Genomic DNA, 27,706 nt, shown 5'->3' with positions numbered 1-27,706 from the left:
TGATGCAAACAGAGGCTTGATAAGCACTTATACATTGGGGCTTGTTTCTGGAAACACTCCTTCTGTTTATTTATTTATTTATTTATTTATTTATTTTTTGAGACGGAGTCTCGCTCTGTCGCCCGGGCTGGAGTGCAGTGGCGCGATCTCGGCTCACTGCAAGCTCCGCCTGCCGGGTTCACGCCATTCTCCTGCCTCAGCCTCCCGAGTAGCTGGGACTACAGGCGCCCGCCACCACGCCCGGCTGATTTTTTGTATTTTTAGCAGAGACGGGGTTTCACCATGTTAGCCAGGATGGTCTCGATCTCCTGACCTCGTGATCCGCCCGCTTCGGCCTCCCAAAGTGCTGGGATTACAGGCTTGAGCCACCGCGCCCGGCCATTTATTTATTTTTTAAAGACAGAGTCTCACTCCGTCACCCAGGCTGGAATGCAGTGGCGCGATCTCAGCTCACTGCAACTTCCGCCTCCCAGGTTCAAGTGATTCTTCTGCCTCAGCCTGCCAAGCAGCTGGGACTACAGGCGCGTGCCACCATGCCTGGCTAATTTTTTTGTATTTTTAGTAGAGACAGGGTTTCACCGTGTTAGCCAGGATGGTCTCTATCTCCTGACCTCGTGATCCGCCCGCCTTGGTCTCCCAAAGTGCTGGGATTACAGGCGTGAGCCACTGTGCCCGGCCTGGAAACAGTCCTTCTTAGAAACCAGCCACCACACTGTGAGGAAGCCCAAGCTGCCATGTGGCAAGGCCCTGCCAAGCATTCAGGCTGAGCCACACCACCTACCACTCATATGAGGGAGGCCATTTTGGACTCTGGGAGAGTCATCCTAGTGGCCCAGCCACCAAGCAGGGAGCAGAAAATAGCTGGTCAAATCATAGAATCATGAGAAATAATACATGCTTGTTGCTTTAAGCAATGAAGTTTTGGAGTGATTTGTTACATAGTACTAAATAGCACAAACGTTTTTCTGCCCCAAGTCCAATTCTTTCCTGTTCCCAGAGCCTCTCTAGCTGGCATGAAGTGTCCTTCCCGAGACCTGTTCAATTCTGCCCTGAAACTTTCTGTGGCTGGCTCCTACCAAGCTCTTCCCAAGATCAGAACATATCCTCCAGTCCCAAACCGCCTTCACTGGCTGATGCCCTGTGAGGGTCTCTGGGTCAGACAGGACTGGGGTTTGCAAGTGAGGGATGAGGCACAACTGTCCCTGGCCACCAAGGAGAGCCAAGCACAGGACTGTTCCCCAGGCAGGTCTAAGTTTCGTGTGGTGGCATCTTGGGTCTGAGTGCAATCTGTCTGCTGGGAACATGGTCTTGTTTGAGCAACCTTCTTGCTTCCCTGCCTTCTTTACACATCTATTGAGCACCTACTGTGGGCCCTTCCTCCCAGAGGTGCTAGGGGAGACAGTAGAGGTGATGAGGTTACTGTCCTGGCCCTTGGGGTTCCACAGATGGGTGGGGGAGAAAGCCCAGATGTGACCAATCACACTCAAGGTATCAAGTGCTGTGAGAGCTGTGGGGGTGTCCACAAAGGCCTCTCTGGGAGTCGGGGTGTCCCAGCTGTTGGGCACAGAAGAGGGGCCTGGCATCTGCAAAGACTGCATTGTGACCAGGGATGAAACTGGAGCACAGGGGCCTGTGGGGGTGGGGTGGGCTGGGTGGTGAGGAGCCTCAAATGCCAGAGCGAGAGCACCTTGGGACCTAGCCCTGGGGAGCCAAGAAGTGACAGGAGAGGACCTGTTTCAGGTACGTGTCTCCAGCAGAAGAGACAGATGAATGGAAGGACACACAGATGGACAGAAAGCAGGAAAGGGTCCAGGGAAACAGCGAAGAGGAAAAAGGCGTTTCGGCAGCACTTGGATGTGGTCACTGTGGTCATTGCCATGCCTTGGCTGCAGGGGGCTGCCTGCCTGGGCCCGCAGGACCAGACCAACAGAAAGTGCCTCTGCCCAGAAAACTTACTGCCTGATGCCGGGAATGAAGGAAATGTCTTCATTAAATCATCAAAGTGAGGGTGCGCAAACCACCCTGAAGCAATTCTGACCGAGAAGATGCTGCATCAACTTGGGGTGGGGGGTCAACTGAGCCCCTTGCATTTCCCTGGCGACCTTAGTCTTCTGTCCTCCCAGCCCAAATATCAAAGTTGGAGAGGCCACAACTGTGTCACAGTGTGCGGGAATCAGCTGGCACATTGCAGGAGGTAATAGGAGGAGGATTTAATCAAGGACCATTTACAGAGGTGGGGGTATATGTGAGGCAGTGCAGCTCTAGCTCAGAAGCTGGTAACAGCTGGACACCACACCCACCCCTGCAAACACATCCTGGAGGCCCGAAGGGGCAAGGGAAGGGAGCTGTGGAGAACGATAGTCCACCATGGGCAGGTTCTCCCATCCTGTGAAGCTTATGCCCAGCAAACCTGGTCTTCCTAATGGACCCCAGTGCTGTCTGCCCGACCACAGGCTGCACTTAGTGGACCAGGCTGGGGGCCACAGTCCGGAAAAAGGCCTTCCTGAGTACACAAAGCTATAACTGCAAGAATGGCCACTGCAGCAACATTGGTAAGAGCTAAAAGCTGGACACAAGCCGGATGGCCAGTGGATGGGGAGGGTCAAATGAACTACAATCCATCCACGTGAAGGAAAACTGGGCACTGCTACAGGAAGGAGGCTTCTCGTGTGCCATCAGGGAGAGGGCTTGGTGCCAGCTCCCTAGGAAGGCAGGCTGCCAGGCAGTATGTACAGAAGGAGCTCACTCTGGTGAAAACAACAAACAAGCCATCAACACTGGCTGTGCAGGCAAAGGCGCAGAGTCCAGAAGGAATAGTCCCGACTGTTAGCAGAGCTAACAGTCTTTCCTGCTTTCTGTCCGTCTGTATGTCCTTCCATTCATCTCTCTGTTCTGCTGGAGACACTTCAGGGGTGCAGCCAATGTGGCGGGGGGGCTTCCACCTTGTATTTTATATGCTTTGTACTGTCTTTGTTCACACTAAGCATACAACCCCTTTAAAAGTCATTTATGGAGGCTGGATGCGGTGGCTCACGCCTGTAATCCCAGCACTTTGGGAGGCCGAGGCGGGCAGATCACGAGGTCAGATCATCGAGACCATCCTGGCTAACACGGTGAAACCTGTCTCTACTAAAAATATAAAAAATTAGCTGGGTGTGGTCGTACCTGCCTGTAGTCCCAGCTACTCGGGAGGCTGAGGCAGGAGAATGGCATGAACCCGGAAGGGGGAGCTTGCAGTGAGCTGAGATCGTGCCATTGCACTCCAGCCTGGGCGACAGAGAGACTCCATCCCCCCTGCCCCCCCAAAAAATAAATAAAAATGAATAATTTACGGCCGGGTGCAGTGGCTCACCCTTGTAATCCCAGTGCTTTGCGAGACTGAGGTGGGCAGGTCACCTGAGGTCAGGAGAGCAGCCTGACCAACATAGTGAAACCCCATCTCTACTAAAAATACAAAATTAGCCGGGCGTGGTGGTACATGCCTGTAATCCCAGCTACTTGGGAGGCTGAGGCAGGAGAATCGCTTGAACCTGGGAGGCAGAGGTTGCAGTGAGCCAAGATCACGCACACCATTGCACTCCAGCCTGGGCAACAAGGGTGAAACTCCATTGCAAAAAAAAAAAAAAAAAAAGTCATTTATATAAAAAAGTACAAAAAATATGAAGGGGGAATGAATAGAAAAATATGCCAGTGTTCTTCCCTAACTGGTACTTGGCAATCACTGAGCTGAACATTTACAGGGCAGCTGCAGTGTGCCAGGCCCTAGGAGAATGGCACTGATCAGAAGGCTGCCCGCAAGGTGCTCACCATCTACAGGAAGCAACAGCACGAGATGGGTGGGATGAGTGGGCACAGCCAGGCAACAGGAGCCTGGGACTGTGGGGCTGGTTCATAGCAGTGAGAAGACCCCGTGGATGAGCATACTGGGCAGAGGCTGGGGAATGTGTGGGGTATTTCTGCCTGCTCTGCGTGTGCAGGAGGCGGTGTTGGAGATGGGAACATGCTAGACTTGGCAGGGCCTCTGAAGTCCTCCAAAGATGCATGGACACCATTACAAAGGTCCTAAGAGGTGTAGGCCAATGAGAGAGGCATGGAGAGGCAGCAGTGGGCACAGGCCCAGCATGAGTGCCAGAGGAGGGCAGTGCCACATTCAAGGGCTGCAGAGTGAGTTACCCTAGGGCAGCTGTGCAGCCTTCCTCCCGCAACACACAGGCAAATGCACTGTCCAGGTGGGCCAGAAAGGCCTGAGTGGTTGTTCTGCACATCCTGGCCTGCTGACCAGGAGGGCAGGACCTAGTGATCTCAGAGGTGCCAGAGACAACCCTTCAGCCAGAACAGGTCTAAGAGACCTTTTGTCCATTGTCCTCCAGAGGTGCTGGTCTGCCCAGGAACCTTGAGCATCTGGGGCAGAAGGATAGTGAAGCCTGAAGCTCTGAGACCCAGAACTGTAGTCCTGCTGACAACAGAAAACTCCCAGGGGGAATGGCAGGTGGCCTCTCCCTCAGGTGCTGACTGTGACAAGTCCAGGTTGCCTGGAACACTGTGATGAATCCTGGGGGACACATCCAAAATCGCTGGGAAAGAGTGCAGGGTTGACTGCTGATGTGGGCATGGCTGAGGGGTATAGACCGGCACAGGAGTTTGCAGTTCTGAGGCCTCCTGAGGCCAAAGGTGACTGTCTGATGACCCTGCAAATGGACTGGCCTTTCAGGGGATCACCACAGTGCCTACACTGGCCCAGTGGTGTGGGGCTCCCAGGCAGCCAGTGGGGGCCTTTTCTAGCGCCCAACCTGCAACAGAGAAGTGACTGTGCCCTGGAGCTGAGCCTGGTGGGTGGCTGGAAGGACTGGAACATGGGCCTACAGCTTGAGGGCAACACGCTGCAGAGCCTGGGCTCCAGTCTCCACTCCGCAGTCACGGAAGTTCCTGTCCGTGTGCGTGCAGGGAGCGCAGGCCTTCCACGCAGGCCCCAGCTAGCAGCAGCCCAGGCTGGAGGGCCTCTTGATCTCTTGGGTCTCAGGCGGACTGCCTTCCATTTCTGTAAGGAGGGGAGAAGTAATTTAGCATCAACCAAGAATCCTGTAGCTGACACTGGGCAGGGATGCCGGCCCTGACAGAGCTGTGAGGTGAAGCTCCTGGGCCTGCTGTTCAAGGCCTGAATGATATGACACAAGCCAAGAGGCCGAGGGCATTCCAGGCACTGGAACAGAGTGGACAAAGGTGCAGACTGGGAGAGCCGGGGCCAGGACACATCTGCAGAGCCTGGGACGCGCAGCCTGGGCTATGAGGACCTCATGGATCCCCATGAGGTCCATGTGTCAGGAGAACAGGGAGGGCTAGGGAGGGTGTCTGACCTGGCAGGTGGAATCAGGGGGGCTACAGGCCTGAGGCTGCAGTGATGCCCCGAGAGGAGGGTCAAAGGACAGGAGAGGGCCACAAGTTCAGGAAATGGCAAGGTCTCGGGAGACAAGAGGATGGCGCATGTGGATTTTAGGCCTCCAGCCTGCTCCGCAGTCCAACCCAGCCACACCTATACTCACGGATTAGGTCTCCCTCGCCGACCTGGAGCCGGGCACTGCTCCGCCTCTCCAGGTCCTGCAGCACCGACTGCTCGAATGCCAGGGCAGCTACGCGGCTGAAGAATGCCTTCACATTCTCGCCTGTGGGCCCAGAAGACAGCCGGGACCTCATCAGTGTTTCTCCTTGCCCCTTAATGCATCTGGGTGTGAAAGCCAGGCCAGCCCACCCTCAGGTTGGCACGTAGCCCTTTCTAGAGCACCCTGACAGTAAGTGGCCCCAGGAGGGCACAGCCCCACCCACTCACGCAGGCAGCACAGTGCCAGGGGCAGGGTCCACCGGCCTGGCCTCCCACCTGGCTCCAGCCTCCCCACTCCCACCCCACTGCCTGCTTGGGCCACTCCCTCAAACTTCTGAGCCTTTGCTTCCCAGCATCTTCTCTTCCAATCAGATGCTACTATGGCCCAAGTGTTGGAAGATGTGGAACTCAGGACAGATGTGTGCCTGCCCTCCTGTCACTTTCCATACCTGTCTGGTGGGGCTGTGAGGATTGATATGCTGTCAGCCCCCACATGGAGCCTTTATGCATCCTCCTCCAGGTAGAGGTGGCTGCCCATCAGAGAGCAGGCCCGTTTCCAGCCCTTAACACACACACTGCCCTTGTGCAGCCAGCAACCTGCACAACCACGTAGGGCAGTCCTGCTTGGTCCATAGCAAGCTGTTGGTGAACTCGCTGTTACTCTGATAAAGGGGGAAAGGTTCTCACAGAGCAGTTCTCACTGTTGGGAAGGAGCAGTGGAAGGCACTGCCAGTTGTTTGCGCTGGGCTGGAAGTGGCGCTTCTACTTGTGACGCCAACCCTCAGTGCTCACCCAGTCTCCGACTAGATAGCTGCTGTCCCCTGTTACACAGGGTAAAGACTACTGGGCCCAATTGCTGAGTCCCCCGAGCCTTGGGGGCCTATTATGTGCCAGGCCCTGTGTATGACTTCATTTCTTCCCCCCAACAACCTGTGTTTTCCATCTGCTCTTTGTGTCTTTGGATTTTCTGTTTTCCTCAGTAAATACACATGGCTTTTGTAATTTAAAACGTTTTTTCACAAAAAAGGGAGATGGATGGCATCACCTGCTTCCCAGATGAAGAGACGGAAGCTCAAAGATGCTGGGCATCTTGCCTTGGGCTGGGGGCCCAGTATGGCCAGGGGTAGACCCGGTGGGGAGTGTGTTCAGTGAAAGCTGGGGTCTGTGAGCCACAGTGATACTGGGAAGGGGTGGGAGCTCCTGTCACTGGGCCCTTCTCTATGCCAGGTGATGTCACATGCCGGGGGCAGGGACAGTGCAGTGGTTACAGGTGAGGGTGTGTTTGGATCCTGGCCCTGCCACCCTGTGGCCCTGGAAGTTACTTCACAGGAATAAAATGGAACCTGCCTCATGAGTAGTTATGGGGTTGCCTTGGAGAACAGGCCAGCACGGCATGACACAGGGTTGGGGTCACTATTCCCCCATCCATGGGGCAGGCCTCCCAGCCTCCTTCTAGAGATGACGCAGCTCCTCTTAGGCAATGAAAGGTGCTGCCAGGCACCAGCACAGCAGGGCTGTGATGCCAGTGCGCACCAGGGCCACAGAGGGAATAGACAGCTGGCTGCAGAGGGAAACGCTGCATGGCAGGCCCCACGGGACTGGCCCGAGAGCAGGGCTCTGCCCCACTATGGCGACAGCCCTGGCCCACTCACCGGTCTTGGCCGACACCGACCAGTACTCGGCCTGCATCTCCTTGGCCAGGTGCACAGCCTCTGCTTCAGCCTGCTCACACGCGGCCCCTGACTGGGAGAAACAGCCTTTGTTGACCCAGCATCCCGGGCTCTCCTGCAGGGAGGCCCGGGGGATAGGCAGCTGCCTGCTTCCCACTGTGCTGCCTCCCTCCCTCCCCACCGCTCCTCCAGTGAGGGCTGCAAGGGGAGGCATTTTCCCGAGGGCCACCCAGACCTCCAGTGCTACTCTGCTCACCAGAAGGTCCTTCTTGGTTCCCACGAGGAAGATGAAGCAGGAGCCTGCCTCGTTCTCCCTCAGAGCATCCTCCACCCACTGCCTGGAGTGCAAGGGAGAGAGGCTGAGAGATTCACCCATCCTCCCACCCCAAATAGGGTCAGAGGGCACACTTGGGACCTCCCCAGGGCTGGGGTGCTGGGCTGGGAGGGACGAGGCTTACTGGCTCACGCTGGCTGAGCAGGATGCTGCACCTCCAGCCAGAAGGGCACTGGCTGGACCCAAAGGGGTGGGAATACCAGAGCACTGGCTGGAGGTGGTGAAGACCCCTCCTGGCCCCACCTCTGGCCTCTCCCGGTGAGACCTTGCATGAGTCCTGCACGTTTATCAACTAGAACCATCACCCCCGCCTCCCTCACGGGGTTTGGAGGATGCTGGGTGTGAATGCCCCAGACCAACGTAAGGTGAGAGGGCTTTGCTCTAGTAGCTGGCCGATTCCCAGCAGAAGTAGGATAGCCTCTCGAATGGGTCACATTGCCAATTCTGTCTTCTCAAGACTGCAAGTGCCAAATTCATGTCCTTTCAAAGACTGGCTATACAGTTTTCAGGGCCCAGAGTGAACTGAACACATGGGGCACCTCATTCAAAAAGTATCTAGACTTGCAACATGGCAAAGGCAGCGTATTAAAGCAGGCTGGGGCCCCTCTGAGCACGTGCCTGGGGGTGGCTGTGCTGGGCTCACACTCATGTGCTGGCTCCTCCAGAATAAATGGGAACAAATCTCGAGGGATAAAGGCAGCTGGACAGTAAGTAGTCCGTGGACAGCTGGTTCTGACAAGGGGCCCCAGTCACTCACACCCACCATGGGGTCAGGGTCCACTGGCCGGGGTCTGGGAGCCCTTCCAGGCAGCTTCCTGAGCCCAGGGAGACTGCAGGGGCCACAGAGCCCAGACTTACCTGGTATGCTCCAGGGTCTGCACGTCAGTGAGGTCAAAGGCCGTGATGATCACTGGACACCCAGAAAAATCCAACAGCCAATCAGTGCCAGGCGAGGTGAGCAAGGGGACTCCCCAGGAGGTGCCCAGCTCCCAAGGAACTGCCAGGGCAGCCCCCCCACCAGGCACTCAGCACCGGAACCTCCTACAATGAAGGCTGAGGAAACACCCCATGGCTGTCCCCCACCAGGACCCTCCAGCCTGCACCCGGCAGCCCAGCCTCAGTGTGGGATCCAGGGAGGCAGAACAAGGTGGGCGTGGAGCAAGCGCGTGGGCTTTAGCGTCAGACACCCTCTGCCACTTACAGCTAAGGGAGCTCAGGTGAGGGCCTTAACTGCTGAGCGCCTCAGTTTTCCCACCTGTAAAACGGTGAGGACGAGACCTGTAGCTCTCAGGGTTGCTGTGAGGATTAAACAAGAGCAGCTGTTTTAAAAAGCTGTTAGCCAGGTGCTGTGGGTCACGCCTGTAATCCCAGCACTTGGGAGGCTGAGGCGGGTGGATCACAAAGTCAGGAGATCAAGACCATCCTGGCTAACACAGTGAAACCCCATCTCTACTAAAAACACCAAAAAAAATAAAAATTAGCCGGGCGTGGTAGCGGGCACCTGTAGTCCCAGCTACTCGGGAGGCTGAGGCAGGAGAATGGTGTGAACGCGGGAGGCGGAGCTTGTAGTGAGCCGAAATCGCGCCACTGAACTCCAGTCTGGGCGATAAAGCGAGACTCCGGCTCAAAAAAAAAAAAAAAAAAAAGCTGTTAGTCCAGGGCCAACTTTCAACCAACAGCAGCTACGGCAGTAAGTAATGGTTAGCAACAACCCGCTTTAGCGAAACAACTTCCGGGGAGCCAGTGGGCAAAAAACTGGGAGATGCAGCCCAGGCCGTCAGCTCCTCTCATCACTGGCCGCACCCCGGGCCTGTTGGGGTCCTGAGGGGAGCCCCATGTGGAGGACATTCCAGGCAGATGCTCTCTACTGCCCCCAGGGGTGTGACCAGGGCCGGACAGGGGCTTCCTCTGCACCTTGGCTGAAGGCTACAGGGAGACCCGCGCCCCTCCCAAGGCAGATGGGAAGAGAAAGGAAGGGAGAAACTGAGGATAGGGATGACGGCAGCCAGGCTGCCATGTGTAGAGGTGGGCCAGGCACCTCGCTCCTCTTATTCCCAGGGGAGAAGCATCCTCTGGAGAAGGGAGGCCCGAAGAGGCGAAGGGTGCAGAAGGCCATGCAGCCAGGGCACGGCTGAGGGCTGCCTGGTTTGTTTCCTATTTTTGCTTATTTTAAGTCTAAAAGAAAATGTAACTTTTTCACCACTACCGAGTAGACATAACGGTGCCTTATAATTTGAGTCTGGTTTTGGATACTTTTGAGATTCTCTCACATCTCCCACTGAAATCCATTTCTGTCTTCTTCCTGAGAAGGTGGGGTAGGCGTCAGGAGCTTATGCTGCCACCCCCTACTGACGGTGAGCCCTGCCCAGCACCACCTGGCTGCCCTTGGCCATGGAAGTGGTGGGCACCCGGCCCTGCTAGCCCCAACCTGGGACCTGGCAGTCCTCCGGTGGTCCCCCTTTCACTCCTCCTCCCTGGCCCAGCCCCCTCTGCTAAGACAGGACCAGACTCCTCCCACCTCCCCCTGGAGTCCAGTGCTGCCCTTCTCTGAGCCTCTGGAAAAGCACTTTCATCTCTGAGCATCTTGATGAGCTGAAACTGGGGCTGAGACTTAAGCCAGCACCCACTACCACAGGGTCCTTAAAGGGTGTGATCGCCAAAGTCAGGCAGGGCCTGGGGATGAAGGCAGCTTCCCTGTTCCCAAGCAGTGGCCTGGGTGTTTTCTCAGTGGGTCTTGGAGGACAAAAAACTGGTGCTTGTGCAGAGAACTCGGGATTCCCACTGTGGAGCCCAGCAGGGACTCTGCTGCTGCACGTGGTTGAGAGTCCCGATGTGGCATGTTGCTCACCCTGGGCACCCCGGTAGTAGGCAGATGCGATGCACTTGAACTTCTCCTGCCCAGCTGTGTCCCAGCTGTGAGGTGGGTGAGAAAGAAAGGGAAATGGTGTCAGGCTACACAATCACAGTGTCTTGAGCCAACAGGCTATGGGACCATGGGTGGGAGACCCTAAGGGCCTGTGCCAGCTGCATGGGCTTCAGGAAGTGCCTGTTGTGAGCCAGCTGTCCCTATCCCCAGCTCCTTACGATCCCTTCCTAGGGTGCCCCCAGTGGACTTCTCTCATTCCTAGTGGAGGGGGGTGTGTGGCATTAGTTGTTCTGCTGCCTGGATGGATGGAGTTGCAGCTCACTCCCTTCTGACTGAGACATTAAAATGGAACATACGGCCCAAGACATGACTTGCTCTGAAGATGGAGCAGTCCACTTGTAGAGAAGGCTCTGTGAATGGCACTGGGCCTACAGGCTGGGCCACTTGGTTGGGTGATGGGTGTTACTGGGGCATTGCTTCACCTTCCGCACTGCAGGTCCCAAAGTAGGGGTTGGGGATACCTAACAGGGGAGCAACAGGTGGGTCCGAGCAGTTAGCTGCAGCTCTCTGGAGCACAGTAGTGAGAAGAAATTAGAAGCTAAGCCCTGGCTCCATGAAAAAGAGTACAACAATTGATTAATGATGTCTTCCATGGGCACAGTCTAGAAGTGGGGAAAGAGACCTACTGAGATCTACCCACCCTGGGTGTAGAACAAGGCAGGTAGTCACTATGCAGGGCAGAGTCTGAAAATTCTTCCTCAATCCATCGCTTTTTAAGGTCAACAGATCAAAATTGAACTTTCCTCAGTAAACTCCAAAGTAGACAAGTCACAAACAAGACATCGATGGTCTGAATTTTTTCTTTTTTTTTTTTTTTTTGAGGCGGAATTTCGCTCTTATTGCCCAGGCTAGAGTGCAATGGCATGATCTCGGCTCACTGCAACCTCTGCCTCCCAGGTTCAAGCAATTCTCTTGCCTCAGCCTCCCAAGTAGCTGGGATTACAGGCATGCACCACTGTGCCTGGCTAATTTTGTATTTTTAGTAGAGATGGGGTTTCTCCATATTGGTCAGGCTGGTCTTGAACTCCTGACCTCAGGTGATCCACCCGCCTTGGCCTCCCAAAGTGCTGGGATTACAGGTATGAGCCACCGCACCTGGTCATGGTCTGAATTTTTTTCAAGTGATCCAGCATGACACAGAAGGTTTGGGCTTCATTCTTTCATTAATTCATTCAAATTTTCTTTCATTTCTGAAGACTCTGGGGGAGGAGCTGATGGTGGTGGCCTAGAGATGAGCCCGTGGGGAGGGTGGCAAAGGCCTCAATGTCAGACAATAAGAGGCTGAGCCAGGACAGTGTCCCTGTTTTGTCCAGGGCCCTCTAATGAGATATGGCCTGTGTTCACACAGGTGAGCCCAGCCCCCAGCCAGTCTTTCCCGGCTCCACCTGGGCTACCCCCACCAGCCCTTTGTTCTTCTTAGCTCTCTGGATCCCTCAGTCCTGCAGCCCTGAGTTCTCCCAGCCTCCTTTGCTCTTGACTGACCCGTACTCTCCCTTGGGCAAGATTTGTTATCCTCCATCTCCAGGGCTTTGCTGGGGCTGTGGAAGTCCTGAGAGAAGGGGGCACTATCTCGACAGAGTTAGGAGCTGACATCCACAGGATCTGAAGGCTCAGTCCAGGCAGGGCATGGAGGATTGAGGAACGAACTCAGGCACCAGGAAGGAGCTTGGTGAATGCCAGCAGGCAAGTGGAGATGGGGGGGCAGGGCCAGCCACGTGGGGGAGCATGGAAGGGTCGCACAGGAGAGTAGAGGTGAGGGCCCGAGCCCAGGCAGGCCTGCAGCATTCTCCAGGTGCCGGGGCAGAGGGAAGCTGCCCAGCTGGGGTGGGAGAGGGTAAGCCCTGGGCCACTCAGAGGGAAGGCAGAGGGAAGGGCTGAGGCCAGTGGAGGCCATCGCGAGTCAGACTCCCAGGGCCTAGCAAGGAAGACAAACAGAAGTGGGCCCGGTACGGTGGCTCACACCTGTAATCCCAGCACTTTGGGAGGCTGAAGTGGGTGGATCACTTGAGGTCAGGAGTTCGAGATCAGCCTGGCCAACATAGTGAAACTCCGTCTCTACTAAAAATACAAAAATAAATTAGCTGGGTGTGGGGGCGCACACCTGTTGTCCTACTTGGGAGGCTGAGGCAGGAGAATCGCTTGAAGTGGAGGTTGCAGTGAGCCGAGATTGTGCCACTGCACTCCAGCCTGGGCGACAGAGCAAGACTCTGTCTCAAAAAAAAAAAAAGGACAGAACTGGAAGGAAAGTGAGGCAGGGGAGAGGGAGTGAAGGCTGCAGTGTGAGGAGGAAGATGAGTGCCTCAGACCTGAGGAAGGATGTGGGTGCTGTGGACTCCATCTCAGCCCTCCTTGTCCAAGCCTGGCACGCAGGGACTATATTTGACCCCATTTTACAGGTGGGAACAGAGGCTCAGAGCTCAGCAGCAACCTGCGGGAGGCCACCCTGCTGGCCTGGTGAGTGGGATCACAGGAGGCCTAGGTCAGGGACGGACTGGAGCCAGGGCCTCGAGAGGAGCGGGGTGGGGATTGGGGAGGTCATGGGCAAGTGGGCAGGTCAGGCTGTGAGGACCTTCCCCAGAGCCAGTGACCAAAATGAGACAACTTGGGACTGACAGAGCGTGTGGGGGCTCTGGGAGCCGGGAAGCTGAGTGTCACACAACACTCCCAGGCTCTGCTTGTCTAGACCAGTCCTCCTTGACACGGACACAGTGAAGGAACTCCCCAAATCCTTTCTCAAGTGCCCGTAGGAAGCCACCCACGAGCCAGGGGGGAACCAGCGACTTACATCTGGAGGCTATAGGGAATCCCAGCAATCTCAAAGCGCTCAATTTCAAAGTCCACCCCAATGGTGGCCTTGTAGTCTCGATCAAAAACATTCTTGCAAAACCTGTGGGGCATGAGGAAGTCGTCACAGGGGTGTACTCACAGAAATGTGCCCGGAAGCTTCACTTGTAACACTGAAAGTCTTTAGGCAAATAAGGTCCACTTCCTATCAGGAAGTGATGGTCCACGCAGGCCATGGGTGGGCAGGGCAGCCAGCAAGGACAATGTGGGGAAAGGGAGGCTGCAGGAGCTTGGAAGGCAAGCTGCGAGTTAGAAACTGAGCGAAACTGAGCAGCCATTTGCAGGGAGGGCACGGGAGAGCCTGTGGCCCCAGGGGGACAGTCTGACAAGCGCCAGGCTCCTGGGATGCCACACTGTCTGCCCAGCCCTGCCATCTCCCCAATTTCTTGCACCCCCTCTCATCTGGCTCCCAGCAGGCTGAGGCCCAGCAGTTCCTGGAAGCCACATGGTTTCCGCTATGTTGATATTATCCGGGCCACCCAGGCAAAGGTATGACAACTTGGTGCTGGGGGAGGTGGCCAACGGGGCAGAGGAAGCCTTGTACCTGTGGATGAGGCTGGTCTTCCCCACGTAGAGATCGCCAACCATCACCACCTTGGAGAGTTTGAGCCTGTGAGAAATATGGCCGTGTTGCCCTCGGGCATGCCTTCCAGGGTGTCTTCAGACACTCACAGCCCCTTCCTTCCCTGAGCTCTCTGCTGGTGAGACACCCCTCACTCCTGGACACAGGATGGGCCACCCTGCTGAGACACTGTGTTCCCCCTTCACAGTCCCCAGAGGGGAGATGGGAGAGGCTGGGGACTCTGCTGCCCCTAGAGCTGCACCCCTCACCATATTTGGCCAAAGTCCCCATCCTGAGAATTAGGAATGGGCATAACAAGAGGCCGAGTCACAGGTGGAGGGGCAGAGGCAGGAGGCCAGGGTGTGGCTGTGGTAACCAACCAACAGCCGTGGGCACGTCTATGCTGTCGGGGAGCTGTGCTGAGGGTGCAGACACAGGGTCCACGTGCAGGGAGACCCGGCACAAGGGATGGGCAGCCCCTCACCCTCCTAGGCACCCCCGGGGCTGTGCGCCCGTGTGGGCTCTGGCCTCTTACAAGCAGGCACTCCCTGACCATGACACCAACGTGTCCTGCTCACTTAGAGGTATCTGTAAGGGTCCGACAGGCCAAGGGGCACACCCTGAACAGGGCTCGGGCTCTATGCATCTGGGCTGTGGCTTGAGGCGAATTGGCTCTGAGGTTCTTGCGCTCTCTGCGGGTCACTGTTCCCCAAGAGCAGCCGCCACCCTCACCGTCTGTGTGTCCTACACTCTGTGCAGAGGCGTTTCTTGGACTATTTTTTTTTTTAGAGACGGGGTCTCGCTGTGTTGCCAGGCTAGTCTCAAACTCCTGGGCTCGAGTGATCCTCCCACCTCAGCCTCCTGAGTAACTGGGACTACAGGTGCCATTGTCCCAGCTTCGCAGGACTGTTGACAACACTTTAATAGTTTTTGCAGCTCATCCCAAAGGAGCCAAATGGTCACAGCAACCAACTTGGGTAAATATCTGACAGGCACTTCCTCTGCCTGCAGATAGCAAGAGGGCACCACTGTGTCACCTGGTGACCTGGGCTGCAGGTCACCTCACCAGGTCCGTGAGAGCAGAGATTGTGTCTACCCTGCTCCCAGAGGGCCCTTTCATTCTGACTCCATTTCTCCTATGAATGAGTAAAGGTACTGACAAGGTCTTGCAGCAGGTGCCCTCTGATCCTCAGTTTCCACCTCCAGTGCTGCCATAAGGGGTCAGGGAGATCACCTGCGTGAAGTACCTGATATGGCACCAGCATTCCCCAACAGATGCCATTACTCTCATCCCATCACCACGGCCGCTTCAGCCATTCTGATCTCAGCTCTGCCTCACCCACTCTGCAGTTTGGGAACCTCTAGCTGCGCTCTCTGGCAGCCTCATCACACCTGTGTGACCCCTGTGCACTCAGCCAACTCCCTGAGCAGACTATGAGCTCCTAAGGAAGAGGAGCAAAAGCAGGCCCTTGTACCTATTTGTTAAAAGGAATGACTATTTCACAATCCCTGTGCTGGTGGTGGCAGGAGCTGCCGCGGCAGGAACAGGATAGACATAGCCCTCGCCCTGTTGGGCTACGTCTAGTGAGGAATCCAGCCTGCAATTCTGTGAGGTAAGTTCTTGGGGGCACAAGAGCACCCAGGAGGGGTACCCTCCCCAGTCCAGGGGCAAGGGTAGTGGGGGGGTCAGAGAAGGCTCCCAGAAGACTTGACACTTAACGCTGAGAACTGAAGGGGAAGGGGAAGGGGAAGCGAGGGGATTAGGAAAGACATTCCAGACAGAGGAAATGAACTTGTGCCAAGACCTCAGGCCAAAAAATCACCTGCGTGACTTAGAAGAGCGAAAGTCGTTCCATATGGCAGGTGTGTTAACTGAAGCCAGATGAAAACCCCAGTCATCTGGCCGGGCACAGTGGCTCACGCCTGTAATCCCAGCACTTTGGGAGGCCAAGATGGGCAGATCACTTGAGACCAGGAGTATGAGACTAACCTAGCCAACATGGCAAGACCCCATCCTACTAAAAATACAAAAAATCAGGCGGGCATGGTGGCAGGCGCCTGTAGTCCCAGCTACTCGGGAGGCTGAGGCAGGAGAATGGTGTGAACCAGGGAGGCGGAGCTTGCAGTGAGCTGAGATCGTGCCACTGCACTCCAGCCTGGGTGACAGAGCGAGACTCCGTCTCAAAAAAAAAAGAAGGCCGGGCACGGTGGCTCACGCTTGTAATCCCAGCACTTTGGGAGGCCGAGGTGGGCGGATCACGAGGTCAGGAGATCGAGACCACGGTGAAACCCCGTCTCTACTAAAAATACAAAAAATTAGCCAGGCGTGGTGGCGAGCGCCTGTAGTCCCAGCTACTCGGAGAGGCTGAGGCAGGAGAATGGCGTGAACCCGGGAGGCGGAGCTTGCAGTGAGCTGAGATTGTGCCACTGCACTCCAGCCTGGGCGACAGAGCGAGACTCCGTCTCAAAAAAAAAAAAAAAAAGAAAAAAAAAAAGAAAACCCCAGTCATCTTCAGGCCTGTACAGGGCTGCACCAGCCTCATGTGTGTGTTTCATTTGTTCATTCTTTCACACGTGCCTTCATGCACCCATTCCTTCCTGCCACCTGCTCCCCCATCCCACACCCTGCAGGCTCACCCGACAGTCCCCATGTTCCTGCGTTGGCAGGCAGCGCTGACCTGCCTGTGGAAGTGCTCCCTGAGCTGCAAACAGGCTTCCGGCGTGTACCACTGCAAAGAGACAGACAGACGGACACATCATCCTGCAAAGCTGTGGCTCCGCCCCCGTAGCCAAGCAGTGAGGGGAGATGATCTTCCCAGCCTTCCTTCCTAGGCCTCACAGCTGGCAGCGTCATTAGCTTTCCTTGACCCATCTGTCATGTGTATCCTCTATTTCCTCAGCCTTGAGGCTCTGGGGCCTTGTGAGTCCAGAGGGGCAAGCCCAGGCAGGGACTTGGAGATCTGTGTCTCACCTGGAGCCGCAGTCCCCTTGCTGCATGCATGTGACAGGCCTCTGTCTGTTCTGGGCCTCAGCCCTCTCAGGGCGAAACGAGTGGAGCTCTTTTGGTGCCAAGATCCTCCAAGATCCAATTAACCAGGTGCAGTAGTGCATGCCTGTGGTCCTAGATACTGAGGAGGCTGAAGTGGAAGGATCGCTTCAGCTTAAGAGACAGAGGCTGCAGGGAGCTATGATCATGCCACTGCACTCCAACTTGGGTGACAGAGTGAGACCCTGTCTCTAATCCATACCTTCTATGAATCTCTGATGACATTTTGTTTTAAAAACATGCATACATGTGCCTGGAAAATGTCCTAGAAGGTGCTTTCTGTCGTCCACATTTCTTGGAAGGCAGACCTAAGCAGTGGTTTAAGAGCATGGGCCTCAGGGTCAGAAAAAACTGCACATACCCCACCCACCCTCACCTGGTGTGTAATTAGAAAAAAATGAGATTAAACAAACTAAAGATGACCATTATTTTTTGCCATTGGATTGGCCAAGGCTAAATACAGAATGTGGCAAGGGTGTGGGGAGAAGGACACCATTGAGGCTGTTGGTGTGATCCGTGTATGGCAATGGTCCCGCCCCCTGCCCCCCACCCCTGCACAGCCACAGCCACCTGCTCTGTCCCTCTGAACACTGCTTGGATCCACGGCTCCCCTCCCCCAGCCCCAGTGTCTTGGCCATGAATTCAGGCTCTGCCTGGCCCATCTGCCCTCTCAGTTCCAGCTGTGATTGAGGCAGCAGGGATGGTGAAAGGAGACTGGCAAAGGGCAAGTTACAGAACCTTATCGAGCTCCAGTTTCCTCAAATGTTAAACAGGGATGCTCATAATAGCACCTTTTCATGTGGTCGTTTGAGGAGTAACTGAATAATGCAGGTGAGCAGCTTAGCCTGATAGTCTACCTTCCTGCAGAAGAGCAGCAGCTACCATGAACAAGCTGGCTGCTTCTTTCTGTCAGCTTCCATGACAGCTTTAAGCTGGGGACTGGCCCAGACACAATGGTCATTACAGGATGGTTGGAAGACTGTGATAATGAAGGCTGCAGGGTAAGAAGTGTGAGCTGATTTCAGAGACAGGGAAACTGAGGCACATGGCGTAAAGGGAAGGACTTGCCTGGCAAGCAGTCTGAGGACCCTGCCCAACCTGACTGAATTTCTCAGGGCCCTGGGGTGCAGGAAGAACTTGACCAGCAGTGGCCTTGATCACTGACTATTATGGGCAGGAGGGGAGAAGGCCACCTGTGAAACCAGGACGGATTCCCTAAGCTGCTTCCCGGGGGTAGGGTGTTCTGGAGCCAGACACGGTCAGGTCAAATCCCAGAGGTACCAGGCGCAGCTGTGAGATGTCAGGCAACCCTCCTTAACTCTGATCCTCACCGTCTGCTCTGCCAATGGGGTTCTTCATCTCATGATACCTGGACTGTTTTGTGCCAATCACACTTTCCTTCCTTTTGACTCAAGAAAGACCAGTCTCTGTTATCCCTAGTTACCACTGTCAAGCTCTGCAGAGAGAACAATTGCCTGAGCCTCTGTTGAGATGGAAAACCCATGGAGAATTGTCCACAGGTCTGAGACACAAAGGCTTTCTCTGTAGGTGTGTAAAGAAGGAACTTAGGGAGGAAGGTAAAGAAGGGGGAAGGAGGAATGGCCACATACTCCAGATACCCAGGACCTATCTAGAGTCACCTCCTTCTCACCAGCCTGGCCACAGAATCTGAGATGTAAAAGGCCATTCCATGGAGAGGATCTCTCCCTCTGCACCTGTCCTAAGCCACAGAGACAACCACTGAGAGTAGGGGCTTATATATCCTGCCAGAAATATTTTCTGCGTATATAAACAATCAGACATTTCTCCCTCTCCTTGTTTTCACACACGGGAGTGTGCTGCACACACTCTACTGCACTCTGTTCCATGCCCTGCATTTTTACTTAACGGTTCACTTTGGCTCTCGTTGCATGTCATCTCCTGAAGAGGTTGCCTCATTCTTCCTCATGTCTGTGCCAGGAAGCATTACTTGTTTAACCAGTCTCCTCTCCGAGGATATTTACATTGTATCTTATCTTCTATTCTTACAAACTGCTCCAACCCCTATCCTTATGCACATTGTAAACCCATGCCAGAATATCTGCCAAGTAAATTCCTAGAAATGGAATAGCAAGGCCAGTTGTGGTGGCTCACACCTATAATCCCAGTGCTTTGAGAGGCCTGGGTTGGAGGATTTCTTGAGGCCAGGGGTTCAAGACCAGCCTGGGCAACATAGCAAGACTTCGTCTCTATAAAAAAAATTAAAAATTAGCCAGGCATGGTAGTACATGCCTGTGGTCCTAGCTACTCGGGAGGCTGAGGCAGGAGGACTGCTTCAGCTCAGGAGTTAGAGGAGTGAATTATGATGGCACCATTGCACTCCAGCCTGGGTGACAGAGCAAGACCCTGTCTCTAAAAAAAAAGAAAAGAGAAACGGAATGGCTGGATCTCAGAGGGCAGGGTCATCTGCCATATTGGTAAATATTGTCCACTGCCCCCTATGGAGGTTGTACTCAATTTGTATTCCCTGCTGCAATTAATATTGGATCTTAATACAGACACAAGAGAGCTGTGAGTTTGCAAGCTCACAGAGGCAGAATGGCAAGGGGAGAGAGCCCTGGATTTGGGGTCATGGAACTGGAATGCTGTTTTGATAACAACAATGATAATGAGAACAACAGCAACCATGACTGCAGGGGAGCTCCTGCATACCAGGAGTCAGGCACCCAATATGAGAGGAATTACCTCCATGTAACAGTGGCTCTGAGAGGTTGAGTAGTTTGCCCACAGCCACACAGCTTAATGACAGAATCAGAATGAAGGACTCACATCAAGGACTGTCTGGCTGCAAAATCCTAGCCCTTATAACCTCCAGGCCACATTGCTGCCCAGTGTCACCATTAACTTGCTGTCCCACCTTGGGCAGTCAATGGCCAGTCTCCCAGCTCCTCAAGGTAAATCTGGCAATGGACAGACCTCCTTGATTCACCTGCTTTACTTCTAGGCATGAGTGTAGAGTGGGGAGAGCTGATGTGGCTGCAGTGCCAGGAGAGCACTGCAGACGTAATGACTCCCTACCTTAGGGAAGCTGGCGATGACACGGTCACGGCTCACAGGGGGCCCCAAAGGTGTCAGGGAGGACCTCATTCTTCCAGAGTCCTGTGGACCCAACCAGGAGAAAGACAGTTAAGGAGCTGTGCAAATACCTGGGGATTCACCCACGAGTTTCCACCTAACTTTTCATCAGATCCAGGCTGGGTACAGTGGCTCATGCCTGTAATCCCAGCACTTTGGGAGGCCAAGGTGGGAGGATCACTTGGGCCCAGGAGGTTGAGACCAGCCTGGGCAACAAAGTAAGACCTCAGTCTCTAAAAAAAAAAAAAAAAAATTAGCAGGGCATGGTGGCCTGTGCCTGTAGTCCCAGCTACTTGGGAGGAAGGTGGGAGGAATGCTTGAGCCTGGGACGTCAAGGCTGCAGTGAACCATGAAGGTGCCACTGCACTCCAGTCTGGGTGATAGGGTAAGACCCTGTCTCAAGAATTATAAATAAAACCAGATCCAGGCTTCCCTCTCTGTCAGGAATATGGGGCAGAGGCCATTTCTCTCAATCTGCATACAGCAGGTAGCATGGTATGGGGGAACCAGGCCTGCCCCACCCTGCCTGGGAGTCAGAAGACCTGGGTCTCCCCTTGACAGGTGTCTACCAAGGAGGAGCTCCCCTCTGAGCTTAGCTTACTGGGCTGTGAGGCATGGTACAGCTCAGGCAGTGGAAGTAGAGTGGGGAGGGGTCTCCTGCTCCTAGTCTGCAAAGGATGAAGGCTCTAGGTGGGCCTGGGGGCCTTAACTTTCAGCCAACTAGGCCTTTTCCCTGAAAGCCCTCACTTCACCAGGGCTCTGACTCCTCGAGCCTCCTCAACAGCCCCTCTGTCTCCTTTTTCTGTCCGGGCTCCTCTCCCGGCTGGGCTGGGTGGCCCTGGCGGAGTCCGGTTGTCTTCCCGCATCTGACCTGGCTCTCCTCCCCAACCAGCGCGGGCCTGGCCCAGAGTTTGCGCTCCGGAAATGAGGACGCCCCGGGGCCGCAGGCCGCTTTCAAGTTATAGGGGCGGGAAGTGGGCGCGGACGCTGTGCCCTCGCGGCCCTGGCCTCGGGGTGTGCCAGCACGGGGGTGGGTGACCGGGAGGGTCGGACAGAGTGGGCGAGCGGACTCACCAGCGATGGCTGTGAAAGCTGGGGCTCCGCGCGGCCTGGTCCGCCTGAGCCAGCTGCGGCGATCACCACGGCAACGAGAGCCACGCGGGACCTGCGAGCTACCCGAATCGTCGACGTCGTGGGCGGGGTCTGCGTTGGACTGGCAGCGGCGCGTCCAAGCATCCAGCTTGCACCGGCGATCACCATAGCAACGAGAGCCTGCCTGGAGTCTGGGCGGGGCTGGCAGCAGAGAGACTCCTGGACACCCTGGAGAGTCGGAGATCACCATGACAACAAGGGCGGTGCTGGATGGGTGGGCGGCGGGCGGGGCCATGGGGGCCCGGGGGCGGAGCCTGGGCTCTGGGTGGGTTCTGGTGATCACCTCGGCTGGGAGAGTTGGGGCGGTCATGGCATAAGAGCTCCTGATGTAGTATTGATGTTTAACTGGAGTCAAGCACCCTGCAGCTGCAAGAGATAGACGTGCCTACCATCTACTGACCTTAGTCTGCATAGTTCTGAATCCAGTGCTGTCTGAATATCATACGCCTGGCTTCTAGAACTCACGGTACAAAATTAATTTCCTTAATAAAAAGCTGACCTGAGTCAGTGATTTCCTCTGAACTAGTTTCGATCTAACTCAGTCATCTTCAATTCAAAGCTAAGTGTGCTGGAGGCTGATGTTTGATAACTTTTTTTTTTTAAGAGATGGAGTCTTGCTATGTTGCCCAGGCTGGACTCGAACTCCGAGGCTCAAGGAATCCTCCTGCCTCAGCGGGACTTGGGACTACAGGCAAGGGCGGGACTCAGTCCTTGGGACTACAGGCAAGGGCCACCACACCTGGCTCTGTTTAATGTCTTTTAGTGAGTTTCACTGCTAAGGTTGAGGCTTAGGGGGTGAACTTAGGTGAGTTGTTCCACCTTCCGCACCTCAGTTTACTCAACTATAAAATAAACACAACTATCTATTTCAATGGATCACCTGAGATGGTGAAAGTGCTTTTATACTGTAAAGCTTGATTCAAGTCCACTAACCATTCATTTGTCCTACATGTACTGAAAGCTTCCTGGTATATGCCTAGCACTGGGGAGACAAGGAAACAGAACGGACATGGTGTCCACCCTCAGGGAAATTGGAGTCCACTGAGGGAAGCAGAGAAGTAAATAGAGAATTAGGGAAAGCGAGTGTGCCAATGGGATTTAGGAGAAGGGAAGATTAAGCTGTGGGATCACTGACTAATTTGGATTTGGGGATTTGGCAGCAGCTAGAGATCACCTTGAACTCCTACTTTAGCTCTTCTTCTTTTTTTTTTTTTGAGACGGAGTCTCACTCTGTCGCCCAGGCTAGAGTACAGTAGCGTGATCTTGGCTCACTGCAATCTCCACCTCCTGGCTCAAGCAATTCTCCTGCCTCAGCCTCCTGAGTAGCTGGGACCACAGGTGCGCACCAACCATGCTTGGCTAATTTTTTAATTTTTTTTAGTAGAGACCGGGTTTTGCCATGTGTGCCAGGCTGGTTTTGAACTCCTGGCCTCATGTGATCCTCCCAACTTGGCTTCCCAAAGTGTTGGGATTACAGGCGTAAGCCACCGCACCTGGCCCCAACCCTCCTTTAGCTCTTAAGTGGGCTCTTTGCCTAGATCTAGAAACCAAATTGACACCAGGCAGATTAGCAAGAGAAAAGCATACAAATGTTATTAGTTTTACATGTGCATGGGGATCTTTACCAGAGTGAAGTCTAGAGAAGTGGCCAAAGCTAGATGCTTTTATACTTTTTAGACAAAGGATGACAAATTTCAGAAGAAATGGCAGGACAAAGGGGATCTGGCTAGGGGCAGTAAATTCTAGGGGATTCACTAGGAGATAATATGAGGGGCATAAACCTAGTGGAAGACAGGGTTAAGTGTATTTATTGAGGTCCGTTGCAGTCCCCAATTCTTAGTCTCAGATGATAAGGGCTATTTTCTTGCCCTGGTACAGTGAGGGTACCCTTCCTAGAGGAATCTTTATGGCTTGCTGAATGCAGAAAGAAGCATATCTGTTTGCCTTTTCTTGTATCTTTTTTTTAATGATATTTATTTATTTATTTATTTATTTATTTTAGAGTTGAGGTCTCACTCTGTCACCCAGGCTGGGGTGCAGTGGTGTGATCATATCTCACTGTAACCTCAAACTCTTGGGCTCAAGCAACCCTCCCCCTTCAGCTTCCCAAAGTGCTGGGATTACAGGTATGAGCCACTGCACCTGGCCCAGCTAGCCCTTTCTGAGGCCACTATATTTCCAATGTTTCCAAAATGGTCAGTATACCAATCCAGCATATTTTGGGATGGCACATACTTCACTCCTTCAGGGAGAAGGAAGGTTTCATAGAAGAAGTGTTCACCAAGTTGCATCCTGAAGGATAAAGAGGTAATAATTAGTGTTACAGGGCGCTCAGGCTTCAGGAGCGAGGTGGCATTTGAGGGGTTAAGAGTCTAGCATGGCTGGAGAAGGCCATCACCCAGGAACTTGAGCACTAGGCTAGGAGTTTGGACTCAGCCCTGAGAATAGTGGGGAGCCATGGAGGGTTTTATGCAGGTGGTGGCTGGGTCTGGCTTGCTTTTGAGAACAGCTACGCTGGCCAGCAGTGTGTTGGGTCCACTGCAGGGGCTAACTTTTGTCATTACCAGGAGGTCAGCTTGCAGAGCAAGGGGCATGGGCAGGGCTAGGCAGTTCTGAGATCAGGCCTGTATAATTTGGGGGAAACTGGCTGAGCGCAGTGGCTCACGCCTGTAATCCCAGCATTTTGGGAGGCCGAGGCGGGTGGATCATCTGACGTCAGGAGTTCGAGACCAGCCTGGCCAACATGGCGAAACCCTGTCTCAACTAAAAATACAAAAATTAGCCGGGTGTGGTGGTGGGCGCCTATAATCCCAGCTACTTGGGAGGCTTAGGCAGGAGAATCACTTGCACCCGGGTTGGGGCGGGTGGCGCGGAGTGGAGCGGAGGTTGCAGTGAGTCAAGATCGCGCCACTGCACTCCAGCCTGGGCGAAAGAGCGAAACTCCGTCAAAAAAAAAAAATTGGGAGAAACGACTGAACTTCTCTGAGGTTCTTGTCCCTAAACTAGATGTTACCACCTTATTAATTTACTCTGAGGATCAGAGGCATGCAAAGTACCCAGTACAGACAAGGGCGTAAATAAGTCACTTCCTTTCCCTTCTGTACTTTGAACAAAGCTGAGCTGCCTTTGGTCCCCACAGCAACCCTGTAAATGATTGTTCCCGCTTTGCAGCCGGCCGCAGCCTTGGGCTGTTTGCGCCTGCGCAGTGGGCGCTGAGTATGTAGACTGCGGCGCCGCGGACGCTGCTGGAGTCGCCTGGCAACGATGTCGCCTGGCAACTCAATACGTTGGCCACTGGCGCGGGCTACTGGAAGCAGAAAGGGCTGCGGAGGCAGGTGAGGCGGCGGTGGTGGGCTAGGGGCCCGGGGACAGGGGGGCCCAGTGACCCACCCAGTCCCATTCACACGGGGCCGTGTCCCCACACTCAAAATCACGGTCTTTCTTCTCCGGACGGACTCTCCCAGCCCACGCCGCTTGGAAGAGGGCAGGCCCCTGTCTCCAGCGCCCACCGGTCCTGCGAGGGGAGCTCAACTCAAACATGGCCACGTTCCTCCCAGTCCGGCCCCCACTTCTACCGTTGTCATCTGGTGTCCCACGTGAGCATCTGGCTTACCTTTTACTGGAGTAGATTCCTACAGGCCTGGGGCCTGTCCATTCTACAAACCATGATAACAACCTTAATAATAACCACAGCCAACATATCTGAAGCCCTGGTATGCCAGGCTTATGTGTATTCGTTAATATGACAACTCTGGGAGGCAGGGAAGGAGGTACTATTATCATCTCCCCTTTGAAGCTGCAGAAAGACACAGATAGAGGAAGTAACTTGCCAAGGTCACCCAGGCCTGAATCTGGAGCCAGTTCCTAACTACTAACCTACACTGCCCATAGTTGCTGAAAGTATGTGTGTGTGTGTGTGTGTGTGTGTGTCTGCAATAAAAGTTAATCACTTTTTTTTTTTTTTTTGAGACGGAGTCTTGCTTTGTCGCCAGGCTGGAGTGCAGTGGCGCAATCTTGGCTTACTGGAACCTGCACCTCCCTGATTCAAGCGATTCTCCTGCCTCAGCCTCCCGAATAGCTGGGACTACAGGCACGCGCCATCACGCCCAGCTAATTTTTGTATTTTTAGTAGAGATGGGGTTTCACCATGTTGGCGAGGATGGTCTCCATCTCTTGACCTTGTGATCTGCCTGCCTCGGGCCTCCCAAAGTGCTGGGATTACAGGCGTGAGCTACCGCGTGTGGCCATAAATCACCTTTTAACATTAATTCCTTTTCATGGATGTGTCAGAAGGATCTGAATATGGGTTCCTGGCAGTGAATGAGCTAGACCCAGATTTGAACACTGGCTTCTAGTCTTACAGTTTCGTGGCCTCCAGTAAGCTCCTTGGCCAGAACCTCAGTTTCCTCATTTGTAAAATATGATAATACCAGCCCTCTCCTTATGGGGTAGTTGAATTGGATACTACTTATTGCTGGCACAAGGTAAGCACTAAACAGAGTGACCAACTTGGAGTTTGCTTCTTTGGTTTGTTTTGTCCTTTAATGCCTTTGACTGAAGATCCAGAGGAAAGTATCAGTGGTTTCTTCTGTGAAGCACTATTGTGTGGGAGGGCTCTGGAGTTTGCAGTTTGGGCTGCTACTTACCTTCACTGGGACTTTGAGCAAATCTCTTCATTGCTCTCAGCCTCAGTTTGCTCATCTGTAAAATGAAAGTAAAAATACCCATTTGCCTGCCCTCACAGTTTGGAGGATCAAATGAGAAGTAGCTTTTAAATCATAATAGAAATAATGACAGCTTTTTGGTCTCTTTTAGTGAGTGGTTACTGCAGAGCTTCATTTGGAAAGGCCTCTGTAGTTGGGGAAAGATGGCCCATTCCCAGAACTCCATGGAGCTTCCCATTAACATCAATGCTACCCAAATTACCACTGCCTATGGCCATCGGGCCCTGCCCAGGTTGAAGGAGGAGCTGCAGTCAGAGGACCTCCAGACGAGGCAGAAAGCCCTCATGGCCCTGTGTGACCTCATGCATGACCCCGAGTGTATCTACAAGGCCATGAACATAGGTGAGCATGACACAGCACAGGTAACCATGACTGGGGTCCTAGCATGGCTTCGGGCACTGGGTAGAACTTCAGTAATAAGGGTGGCTATTGTTTGAGCCTGACTCCAGGCCAGTTCCACTACAGGTGCAGTGCCCAGGTTCTTTTTAAAAAATATTTATTTATTGAGGGAGGGTCTTGCCATCTCCCAGACTAGAGTGCAGTGGCAGAATCATAGCTCACTGTAACCTTGAAATCTTGGGCTCAAGAGACCCTCCTGCTTCAGCTTCCTGAGTAACTAGGACTACAAGCATGTACCACCAAGCCTGACTAATTTATTATTATTATTTTTTTATGAACAAGATCTTGCTATGTTGCCCAGGCTGTTCTTGAACTCTTGGCCTCAATTGATTCTCCCAGGTCAGCCCCCAAAGTTTTGGGATTATATGTGTGAGCCACCACACCCAGCCTGGATTATCTTAATCCTCAGAAAGGCCACCTACAAGGGAGAGTCCATTCTCAACCCACAGATAAGAAAAGCATGGTTCAGAGAAGGATTGTAAGTCTAGGGTTGCCCAATAAATAAATAAAGCTAGATTTGTATTTATTTATATATTTATTTATTTTTTGAGATGGAGTCTCACTCTGTTGCCCAGGCTGGAGTGCAGTGGCACAATCTTGGCTCACTGAAACCTCCGCCTCTTGGGTTCAAGTGATTCTCCTGCCTCAGCCTCCTGAGTAGCTGGATCTACAGGCACCTGCCATCATGCCTGGTTAATCTTTTGTATTTTTGTAGAGACAGGGTTTCACCACGTTGGCCAGGCTGGTCTTGAACTCCTGACCTCAGGTGATCCACTTGCCTCGGCCTCCCAATGTGCTGGGATTACAGGCGTAAGCCACCGTGCCTGGCCAAAGCTGGATTTTTATTTGCTAAATCTGGCATCCCTAGTTGTAACCCACTCAAAGTCATGTGACTAGTTTGACACAGGGTTATAATTTGACCCCATATCTCTCCTGAGGTCAAAGAAATGGCAAAGGCCATTTTCTTAACCTCATGACAGACTTTGTGAGAAGGCACTGGTAGGAAGTGTGCAGGGAGAATCACACGGAGGGTTGGATGAGACATGAGCCTCTTCAAGTGACTCTGAAATGCTGCCTAACCAACATGATTCCCCAGTGCACCAAAGCAGCAGAAACTCTGGTACATTCCTGCCCCAACTGGCCCACTTATTGACTTCTGGGTTAGTTGCTTTCTGAGACTGGCAAACATTCAAGGGTTGGTTGGTTGGTTTGTTTTTTGTAGGCTGTATGGAGAACCTGAAAGCTTTGCTGAAGGATAGCAGCAGCATGGTACGGATAAAGACCACCGAGGTGCTCTACATCACGGCGAGCCACAGCGTGGGCAGGTGGGATGCTGTCC

The 27,706-nt window shown here is 53.8% G+C and overlaps 2 protein-coding genes across 8 annotated transcripts in view; one reads left to right on the top strand and one right to left on the bottom strand.

The window, feature by feature from the left end:
• Window positions 1-381: 381 nt before the first annotated feature.
• Window positions 382-21,352, bottom strand: RAB36 (RAB36, member RAS oncogene family). Of its 5 annotated transcripts, XM_055251717.2 has the most exons (13): window positions 21,167-21,352; window positions 20,694-20,760; window positions 20,614-20,618; window positions 20,036-20,116; window positions 16,570-16,661; window positions 13,915-13,980; window positions 13,312-13,413; window positions 10,449-10,513; window positions 8,459-8,510; window positions 7,523-7,604; window positions 7,249-7,339; window positions 5,541-5,660; window positions 382-5,038 (listed from the first exon to the last, which is right to left on the bottom strand). In XM_055251717.2, the coding sequence occupies exons 1-13, from the start codon at window positions 21,350-21,352 to the stop codon at window positions 4,974-4,976; spliced, it is 1,074 nt and encodes a 357-aa protein (XP_055107692.1). In that variant the 3' UTR covers window positions 382-4,973. The 5 variants fall into 5 exon arrangements, with proteins under 5 accessions (XP_055107692.1, XP_055107694.1, XP_063478795.1 ...); XM_055251719.2 differs by lacking the exons at window positions 20,614-20,618; window positions 20,694-20,760; XM_063622725.1 differs by lacking the exons at window positions 20,614-20,618; window positions 21,167-21,352 and having other exon boundaries at window positions 20,694-21,024.
• A 337-nt stretch (window positions 21,353-21,689) lies between these two features.
• RSPH14 (radial spoke head 14 homolog) overlaps window positions 21,690-27,706 on the top strand; it is an 84,612-nt gene continuing 78,595 nt past the window's right edge. The window contains exons 1-4 of one of the 3 annotated variants that reach the window (XM_063623453.1): window positions 24,461-24,579; window positions 24,709-24,840; window positions 26,060-26,310; window positions 27,590-27,692. In XM_063623453.1, the coding sequence (XP_063479523.1) occupies window positions 24,509-24,579; window positions 24,709-24,840; window positions 26,060-26,310; window positions 27,590-27,692 (557 nt within the window). In that variant the 5' untranslated portion in view covers window positions 24,461-24,508. Of the gene's footprint in view, window positions 21,711-24,460; window positions 24,580-24,708; window positions 24,841-26,059; window positions 26,311-27,589; window positions 27,693-27,706 lie in introns of those variants that run through there. The other 2 variants (XM_055251715.2, XM_055251716.2) reach the window with 2 other exon arrangements.

This window comes from Symphalangus syndactylus, chromosome 18 (assembly GCF_028878055.3).
Source record: "Symphalangus syndactylus isolate Jambi chromosome 18, NHGRI_mSymSyn1-v2.1_pri, whole genome shotgun sequence".
Taxonomy (NCBI): Eukaryota; Metazoa; Chordata; class Mammalia; order Primates; family Hylobatidae; genus Symphalangus; species Symphalangus syndactylus.
Note: the sequence above shows the minus strand (reverse complement) of the source record. Positions and strands in the feature narration are given on the sequence as shown.